The sequence below is a fragment of the Macadamia integrifolia genome, unplaced genomic scaffold, assembly GCF_013358625.1.
Source record: "Macadamia integrifolia cultivar HAES 741 unplaced genomic scaffold, SCU_Mint_v3 scaffold_227A, whole genome shotgun sequence".
Lineage (NCBI taxonomy): Eukaryota > Viridiplantae > Streptophyta > Magnoliopsida > Proteales > Proteaceae > Macadamia > Macadamia integrifolia.
The window spans coordinates 319,794-330,060 of NW_024870650.1; the positions used below are offsets into that span (position 1 = coordinate 319,794).

General features: G+C 38.6%; 2 protein-coding genes across 3 annotated transcripts in view; both read left to right on the top strand.

Moving 5' to 3' along the window:
- Positions 1-7,562, top strand: part of LOC122071429 (disease resistance protein RPV1-like) — an 8,555-nt gene extending 993 nt beyond the window's left edge. Inside the window, exons 2-6 of one of the 2 annotated variants that reach the window (XR_006138185.1) lie at positions 3,583-4,681; positions 5,151-5,450; positions 5,555-6,270; positions 6,486-6,670; positions 6,751-6,891. Coding sequence is in view for 1 of the 2 variants with exons in the window: in XM_042635782.1 (XP_042491716.1) it covers positions 3,583-4,681; positions 5,151-5,450; positions 5,555-6,670; positions 6,751-7,242 (3,007 nt within the window). In the remaining variant the exon portion in view is untranslated. Of the gene's footprint in view, positions 1-3,582; positions 4,682-5,150; positions 5,451-5,554; positions 6,671-6,750 lie in introns of both variants that reach the window. The other variant, XM_042635782.1, reaches the window with a different exon arrangement.
- A 1,208-nt stretch (positions 7,563-8,770) lies between these two features.
- LOC122071435 (disease resistance protein RPV1-like) lies at positions 8,771-9,300 on the top strand (the record flags this gene model as incomplete). The annotated part of the gene is made up of 1 exon (XM_042635790.1): positions 8,771-9,300. A coding segment is annotated over exon 1 (530 nt), but the record flags the coding sequence as incomplete, so codon positions are not given.
- Positions 9,301-10,267: the final 967 nt, after the last annotated feature.

Genomic DNA, 10,267 nt, shown 5'->3' on the forward strand with positions numbered 1-10,267 from the left:
TTTTTTGGCGTGGAAAAAGTAAAATGCTTTTTGCTAAACCATTCTTTTGGATGGCAAGGTCCAACCTTAGATAAGCCACAAATCAATCTGAATGCCCAAAATATTAGGAATTTTATCTTCATATTTTCATTCTTATTGTCAATCAATTCTTTTAAGCTTTGTATCTTTCCATATACGAAAATCACATTGAGCTAAAAATTTAGCTAAAAACAGTGATGTGGAAAAATGGCAAAATTTTGGGTTGACTGTACATATATAGTGCCATCTTGAGAAAGGATTGGTGATGAGAGAATCTCTTTAACCACAGGATTTGACCATTTGATTCGAACGAGTAAAAGTAATTCACATCTTAGACAATAAGAGTAAGAGTTAATGATGAAATTCACGATCCAAGGATAAATCTAGTCACAAAGTTAAATTAGGATTTCATAAACGAAATGTAGTGAATCACTGTTCAGTCTTTACTCACCTTTAGTGACAAAAGCCTTCTCCTTTATGAGTACTACTAGTAAGGGCAATGTGGTTCATAGTTGTGTTGTGCCATGATATACATAGATTAAAAGCTTCCACAAATGCGTTTCATAATTGTGATAGTCCTGAAAAGGCACTGAACATTGCAAGTATCTCCTTTAGTCAATACTGCCTAGTGACAATTCGTAGGTGGTCTTTTTTATTGCCTTCAAAGTAATTTACATTTTAGTTTAAAATCCATCTTACACGTCAAGAATTTGGCCTTCCTGACATGAGATCAACAGTCATATTTGTTATACATGGAATATAAGTGAAAACGCAAATTCAAAGTAGGAAGCCAATGTATAAACTATCTTCAATAATGACAAGAGGAACAAAGGAGGTTGCTGACAGGATCTTATAATGAAAGGCAATCATATCTTGATTTATCTGATTCAGTAATGAGATGATGGATGTCATCCCCAATGGCATGGAGAGAGCTGAGCGAATTGCTATGACCCCCAATGATGATCTCAGAAATTATTGCTGGTTCAGAAGTAGCCACAAGGGGGGGGGGGTAAAAATGGACCCATTCCCACGATTCCCACCTTAGAAGTTACGAAGCACAAGAAAGGAAGATCACAATTACCTTGGTTCGCACATCCATCCGTGGAACTATTATATTCGCGTTGTTAAGTATGGAACAGAGAGCAGATATAAAATTTTAGGTCTGTCGGATAATATTCAATTCCAAAGAGAGAATGTACATTTTCTTTGTCAACAAACATATTTTCAGTTTTTTATTTTATATTTTTTTTTTTATGTGTTCGATCACAAATTTACCATTTTAAACGAAAAATTAAGGGGTTTTGGTGAACTTGTTTCAGATACGAGTTACCCTTTGGTTGTATTCATATTTTTTTTTTTTTTTGGTATTTGAAATGAAAATGAAATGACGGAATAAGGTTTCGGCTGCATTTGGTAACGTTTTTGTTTCAGAAACGACGTTTCGTATAAAAAACGAAAATTTTAGTTTCTGTGTCAAAATGCCGTTTTTTTTTCTTAACGAAACTGAAACGACAAAAGTACCCTCAATTCTCATTTCTATCATTTTTTTTTTCACTTTTTTGTTCCAAAAAAAATGCAACACACCATAAATGCACCAAACAAAAGCTTTATTCCGGTTTTTCGTTCCCATAGAATGAAAAAACTCCAGAAATGTTTTTCTAGAACGTTACCAAACACAACCTTCGTCGTTCCATCATTTTGCATTTCTAACAAATTTTTTTTTCTCTTTTTCGTTCCAAAAAAATCGAAAAACAAGTTGATACCAAACACTTTATTCCATTTTTCTGTTCTCATAGAATGGAAACGTTTTTCTAGGTAACTACCAAACACAACCTTATTGAAAAAAAAAAGAAGTTTGGTATGCATTCTCTTACTCAAATTCTGGAATGCATTCAAGAACGAATCCTATTCTGGAATGGGGCATTTAGTCCATTCCACGTTCTTGTTCTGTAGGCCGAGTCCCCCTTCCTTCGGCTGATGGGCTGTTGAAGATGATTCGATCTTCAATCACCAAGGCTCGAGAACGCAGGTTTGGAGGACTGTGCTTTCTCTCTTGAAGCCATCAAAGAAGCATTGCTCGAGGCTCCAAGATGCAAGCTTAGGCTAAGATTGCAAGCTGGAGCAGAGTCTACAGGCGAAGATTAGGCTGGAGTTTGAAGTCGTGGGCGCAGATGAAGTATCATTCTCTATTAAGAATGCATTCTCCATTATGAGAACGAGAATGCATACCAAACACAGGCTAAAAGTACACAAACTTGAGCAGTTAAGTGCTCCTTCTTTCGACCCAGAAACAATGATTAAAGTATCGGTATCGGTCGTCGTATCGGTCAACAAAAATTAAGATACGTATCGAAGGGTATCGTATTGTATCGGAGATACGCTAAGATACATTAAAGATACGCACATAAATGGATATGAAACACCTTTTTAAACACTTTTGCATAAAAAATTTATTAAAAAAAACTATTGATAACATGTATTATGCATAAACACTAAATTAAGGGTATCGCACTAAGAATTCAAGGTTTGTAGTTGTCCCATAAATGTAAAATCCTTGTTCACAACCTTGATTTTCACTTTAGTTAGAAATATGGTTGGCAGCAACTTTAGAACAAAAACACCTCAAAAAATCATGTTTTCTGAAAAAATACCCATCTTGGCCATTATATGACCGTAGCGTACTGTATCGGTACATACTGATACTCACCGATATGTACTGATACTCTCCGATACGTACTGATACTCATCGATACATACCGATACTCACCGATACGTACTAATACTCATCGATACATACCGATACATACCGAAACGTATATTTCACCTTGATTTTAGAGTATCAATACGTATCGATAGTGTATTGGTGCATATCGGTATGTATCGTAGGATATATCGATACGAAAGGATTTTAAAAATTTCATGTATCATATCGGTGTGTATCGTATCGGTCGGCTAAATTCAAGATACATATCAGAGGGTATCGTATCGGTATCGGAGATATTTAAACCCTGCCCAGAAACACATCCACAAGCAAGTAGCTATTACTTCTTCTTCTTCTGGTAGGAGCAAGAATCTTGAATGGACAGCTTCATCTGTTCACATCCATAATCCTCAATTCCTCACAATACATAAATTCAACCAAACAAATCTTAGTCTACATTCTGTTTGTTAAAATGCCTCAATCAGTTAACAGTTGAGGGTGACACTTTGTTTACTGAAACTTAACAAGGAGGACAACCATGATTTCCTAGGGTTGAGTCGACAACATTTATCTTAATATGTATGGCCAGAATTTTGAAATGGGGTTTGTATATGAGATAGTTATAGCCTGTTTGATGAACTTGAACCCGGACAACAAGCCTGTGATGAGTTACCTTAAAAGATTTAGTTCTGTGGAACACTTTTACTGCTTCACAACAGGTTTTTGATGACTTATTATTCTATGAAACAATTTAAAAAAACTAAATTGTTGAAACTACACATTCATCTTTGTCTTCAGGGCTGGTTTTTGACTCACCCCATGTTGATTTTGTTTCTATATTTCATTGTTCTTCCAATTGGCAGGGTAGAGACAAAGGTTGTTGAAGCAATCGTTGAAGAGGTCTCAATGAAAGTAAAAGAAAGACACATGAAAATTGACACGTATCTAGTTGGGATAGAATCCCACATTGAAGCCATAAATTCTTTATTAAGTCTTGGTTCTAGTGATGTTCGTATTATTGGGATCTACGGTATCGGTGGCGTGGGTAAGACAACCATCACCAAGGCTGTTTATAACCAAGTCTTACATGAATTTGAAGGCAGTACTTTTCTTGGAAGTGTTCGAGAAATTTCTGGACATCGTAATGGTTTGGTTCATCTGCAAGAGCAACTTCTTACTGATATATTAATGAAACAAAACATACACATAAGCAATGTCGATAGAGGAATCAATGTGATTAAACAAAGACTCTGTTTTCGAAAGGTTCTTGTTGTTCTGGATGATGTGGATCAATCAAGCCAAATAAATGCATTAGTTAGAGAACGTAATTGGTTTGGCTTGGGAAGTAGAATCATTGTAACAACCAGAGATCAACATTTTCTAAATGGGCTCGACGTGGATGGAATGTATGAGATTGAAAAACTGAATTTTTATGAATCTGTCCGACTCTTCCGGCATTATGCATTTGAAAAGGTTCGTCCTAAAGGAAATCAAAAGGAGCTTTCTGAAATAATAGCGTCTTATCTTGGTGGGCTTCCATTAGCTCTGCAAGTGGTTGGTTCATTTCTACACAAAAGAAGCATAGATGAATGGATAAGTGCATTAGAGAAGTTGCAAAGTATTCCAAATGAGGAAATTCAGGAAAAACTTAAATTAAGCTTCGATGCTCTTGACAGTGCAGAGAAAGACATATTCCTTGACATTGCATGCTTCTTTATCGCAATGGACAAAGATATTGCAATAAAAATACTAGATGGTTGTGGTTTCTTCCCAGAAATAGGAATTGGTGTTCTCACACGCAGATCACTTTTAATTATTACTGAAAAAAATCAGCTTGCAATGAATGACCTGCTACGAGAGATGGGAAGGGAAATTGTTCGCAAAGAATCTCCTAATGAGCCTGGAAAGCGTAGCAGATTGTGGCTTCATGAAGATGTATATGATGCACTGACGAAAAATAGGGTAAGAGCTACATTTTTCAATTTAGTAGCTATCTGTATCTACTCCACTTAATCAATTTTTGTTTCTCAATTACTTGGATTGATTAAACAACTTCTGTTTCTTCATTCCATTTCGTTCCACATAGTGCCTTTTTTTTCTTCTTTTTTTCCCCCCACTCTAATGTTGGCTTATAAGTAATCATGGCTTTTTCTCACCACTTTCATCAAATAACAACCAGCCCCCCAACACACACACACACACACACACAAAAGCTTGCTTGCTTGTGTTTTAACTTGCCTAGTGTTGGCTTCTCTTTCTAGGGAGCAGCAGTAGTTAGGGTGTCAAACTATTCTACATAGCACCATAATATTTTTAACTCAAAAGAACTTATGGTTATCTCTCACCACTTCCTTCAGATTACAAGCCCACAGAGTAACACACCATGCTTGGGTGTATTTTAACTTAATTATCCTTTGCTGTGCATTATTAGGGAACAGAAGCAGTTGAAGGAATGGTCTTCAACTTCCGCCAAGTAAGAGGAGTATGCTTGAGTATTGAGGCATTTATGAAGATGAAAAGATTACGATTGCTCGAAGCTAATAACGTTCCTGAACATTTTCTAAATGAGTCATTCGCTTTTATGGGGGAGAAACATCTGTTCAAGGAGTTAAGATGGCTATGTTGGCATAAATTCCCTTTAAGATCTATGCCAAACAATTTTCATCTGGACAACCTTGTTGTTCTTGACGTACAATTTAGCAATCTCAAGCAAGTCTGGAAGGGAAGCAAGGTATGACCTCATTTTTTTCCCTCTTTTTTCTTGATTGATTACATATTTCAAGAAAAACTACTAATTTCCTAATTTTATTCAATTTCATTTCTTTTATCTTCCAGCCAAAGTATCTTGGAAAGCTGAAAGTCCTTAATCTCAACTGTTGCCGTGACCTAACAAAAACCCCCAACTTCTTGAGACTCCCTAGCCTTGAGATATTGACACTGGATGGTTGTACAAGTTTGGTTCAAGTTCACAAATCCATTGGAGAATTAAACAATCTTCTTGTTTTGAATCTAAAAGATTGTACAAAACTTCGGAGACTCCCAAGAAGCATTTGGAATTTGAAATCTCTACGAAGTCTTAATCTTTCTGGTTGTTCAAAAATCAATGAACTGCCAGAGGAACTGGGAAATATGGAAAGTTTAACAGAGCTTCTTGCTGATGGAACAGCCATAAGGAAACTGCCTATTTCCTTTGGGCTTTTGCATAACCTCAAAATCTTTTCTTTAAGTGGATATAAAGGATCACCATCAAAATCATGTAATTCATTTATTTGTTCATTGGGATCACCAAGAAGTGATGATGCCATTTCATCTTTGCCGGCTTCATTCTCTGGTTTACGCTTCTTAACACGCCTGAGTCTTAGAGATTGCAACTTATCTGGTATGCTTCCCAATGATCTTGATAGTTTATCCTCATTACAAGAGTTGGATCTAGCCTTCAACAGCTTTTTTGACTTACCTGCTAGCATCAGCCGCCTTCCCCAGCTTCAATCCCTTTGGTTAGAGAATTGTACAAAGCTTGGCTCACTTCCAGAGCTTCCCTCAAGTTTAAGGTACTTGGATGCAAATGGTTGCACTTCCATGGAAAAGCTATCCAATCTTGCAAGTGCATCCTCATTGCAGAGGTTGTATTTAAGTCAAAATAGTATATGTAGCTTACCTGCAGACATCAATGGCCTTTCTCAACTGCAAGTTCTTACATTGAGAAATTGCACAAGGCTTCAGTCGCTGCCAATGCTTCCGTCAAACATAATTGGTTTGGATGCAGGAGGTTGCAGGGTGATGGAAAGAATATCAGGCTTGGAAAACCTAAAGAAGATAAAGTCCTTGTTGCTGAATAGTTGCAGCAAACTAATTGAGGTGGAAGGCTTGGAGAGGTTGGAAACTAGACCAACTATTCACATGGAAAGGTGCAATGGTTTGGCAAATACTTTCAGGAATAACCTCTTTCAGGTCCTCTCTCTCTCTCTCTCTCTCTCTCTCTCTCTGTGGATTACTTTCATACTGAACATCCATGATTTTCCATGCAACAGGGGATGAGTGAGCCTGGTATCATTGACTTCTTTGTTCCTGGGGGAGACATTCCAGATTGGTTCAGCTATCAAAATGCAGGGTCCAGCATATATTTTGAGGTGCCTCCACTGTCAAACCATAAGATTCAAGGCTTGATTATATGCGCTGTCTATGCAGCAGAAGAAGAACTTGATGAAACAACAAATGGTCCTAAAGCCACTTTCATTAACAGGACCAACGGTCTAGAATGGAAATACGGGCCCATAGTCAATAGCGTTTCAGAAACAAATCAGGATCACATATGGGTGAGTAACATAGCAGAGGCGACGTTTATGGATCAGTTGGAAGGAGGGGATCAAGTGGATGTCTCAATGGTAATCGGTAACCGTATCCAAGTGAAGAAATGTGGGATCCATCTGTTTCAGGGTACCTCTTCCTCATATGATCTTGGAGTTGAAAAAGTCCACAAAGGAGATGACAAGGCAGGGGTGCAGTTGCTGCCATTTCAGTGAGGAACAACACCGTGATTTTTTGAATGTGGCTTGCCCAAAAATGAATTCTGCAGAGGTAAATCAAAGTAGCTCCGGCACCAAGTTTTTTTTGACATTTCCTTAACATCTGAGGTGTGGAAGAATGTAGAATGATTTAACATTAATTTGATAGGATTTAAATCCTCATGATTAGTAATTCTCCGGTTTTTTGTATTGTGATTACATTTGTTACAGAATGCACTCTCTGTAAACCAAAACTATAGGTTTTACCGTAATGGTTGCAGGGGACGCATTGTGTTAATGTATAGTAGAATAGGAAAGATAGTGAGATGTTTGAATCAGCGTCGGTTTCTCTCTCCCTCATAATCCTATAAAACGTTTCTGCTGAGAACATTACAGATAGAGCATTTTTGGTTCTTGATCAAGTCATTGTAGATTGAACCATTTTTTATTCTGTACAAGCTGACTAAGCATTTGAACAGGTTGAGAAAGTAAAATTCAATCAACCTATCAATAAGAGGGGCACACATACAGACAGGAGAGAGAGAGAGAGAGAGGGGTATTCTTTGAACTCAATGGAGCTCAGGATATGATACAGACAAGGTTTCAGTATCTAAAACGGTTTATTAAATGGTTCGATTTTTGTTTTCCCTAAACAGTCTTGCACCGAGCTGAACCGAACTGCTTAACACCTTTAAGGCGCACGCTCCTGAACAGAGAACACATTGTTTACATAAGAGAATGAAAAGAGAATGTGTTGCCTAAAAATGAAGCTAGACATCCCAAGCCACTCACATTATTTTTGTTTTCAATTTATGTATAAAAAAAAAAAATTTGTATATATACAAGGCCCGGCTAGCCTCAGGCGTAGGAATCCCAGCCGCCCCCTACAAGTTGAAAGCCCAATCCGTGGCCTACCAGGCTTTGAACAGGACAGGCCTGGCCTTAACTCGAGCTTAGGAATCTCAACCCACTATACGAGCTCAAAGCCAAGTCCATGGCCTACAGGACTTCGAACGGGCCAGGCCCAGCCCCAACTCAGGCCCAGGAATCTCAACCCACCAAACAAGATGAAAGCCAAGTCCATGGCCTACCCGGCTTCGAACGGGTCATGCCCAACCCTAATTCAAGCCAAGGAATCTCAGCCCACCCCACAAGTTGAAAGCCTAGTCCATGGTATACCGGGCTTCGAAGGGGCTCGGGCTTGTTGGGTCAAAACTTGCACCCAAACTCCACAGCACTGAACCATATGAGAAAACAAAGATGGAGAAACGAAGATGTGTGTGTGTGTTCGCATTGCTTGAGAGAGAGAGTGTGAGTGGAAAAGGTAGAAATCATGTACGCTGTGACACCTAAGAATACGTACCGGATACTTTAGTAGATCGCCTTATTCTTCGGCTTTTTATCTTTTTCCCACCGTGAGCCCACTTTCTCGTTCTAAGAAAGAGAGGGTTTATGTTGATGAGATGCTGAAAATATGGAGAAATAGCAGAAATTTTCAGACAGTAAATCTTCACATCTCTCTTGGATCAGTTGGTTTTCTCCTCCTATGGCTTCTGCATCTTCTTCTTCTTCTTCTTCTACTCTCCGAAAGAACTATGATGTCTTCTTAAGCTTCATAGATGAAGACTTTGGTGGTGAAGGTGAGGGTGATGACTCCAGTAGAAACTTCATTGACCAACTCTATCAAGCTTTGATCCAAAAAGGTTACCGTATCTTCACAAACGAAGACAATAAGCGCAACCTCGACGATCATATCACCTCTGAATTCCTAAAAACCATTGAAGAATCGAAGGTTTCGATTGTTGTCTTCTCCAAGAACTACAGTTCTTCCATATGGTGCCTCGATGAACTGGTGAAAATGTTAATCTGCAAACATCAGATGGATCGGACTGTTCTTCCCGTTTTCTATAAGGTGGATCCTTCTCATTTTCGGAAACAAAATGGGTTTCTAGAGAAAACCTTTGCTGGGTACGAAGAGAGATTCAGATCGGAGATGGAACAGGTGATGAGATGGAGAAAGGCTCTCACTGAAGCTGGGAATTTGTCCGGTTGGCATATACAAGATGTTGCAGACGGGTATTACTTTAGATTCTCTACTCTTCTTTAATTTGAACTCTACAAATTATAAATTTTCATTTTTTTCTTTTTTCCTTACAAAGCAAAAACTAAACACGCTGATCCAAGTAGATTAAGGATCCAGCCTAATGGATGATTTAAGTTTTAAGTTTAATTAGTACAAAAATTCATACTTTAAAAACTTGAAAGATCCATCTGCTCACTCAATCTCATTGGCAAGTTGATCAAAGTGGTTGAACAAGTTAGTACCAAAATATATATATATATATATATATATATATATATTTGGCAAAAGTTTTTCTGGTCGGCAGTCCAGTTAAGAAAGTCAATGGTCGGGAGTGATCTCAACCCTTTAAATGGCATCCAAACATCATGACCATGCATCCATTTCCTACGACACAGTCTCTATAGACCTCCGTCACTTCCTCTGTTCCTCCTTGATGCTTTGCTGCCGTCGGAGGTGCTCTACAACAGCCGCTCGGGGAAGATTGCGGTCAGGTGACGAACCCACCGTGAGCCGTCCCCTCTCTCCGGCGAAGAAAATGCTTCTTCTTTTTCACCAATTTCATTTCTTATGTTTCAAGTAAGAAAATTTCTGGGGGGAGAGAGATGTAGAGGGGCGGCTGGGGAGAAATAGAGGGAAAAGGCTTCGATGAAAGCCGCAGAGGTGATGAGACCCACCGCAAGTCACTGCCCTGGCTGAACTCATCAATCGCTGCTCACAGATTGCAGGCAAGTGCTTTTTCAGTACGAGATGAGATACGGTTCTCAGAGGGGTTCTCAGGGGGGAGTTTCCTTGCTTGGGTTACGTCTCGCTCCAAATTTCAACCTCTTGTCCTCCGAAGTCTCGCGCTGCTTCAGTGATATTTCCTGTCAACAGAAATTGATTATCACAGATTTATTAGGCTTGTTTTCATTGCATCTTTTCTTCCTTTTCCCTCTTTCTGTGTATTATTTTTTCAATTTA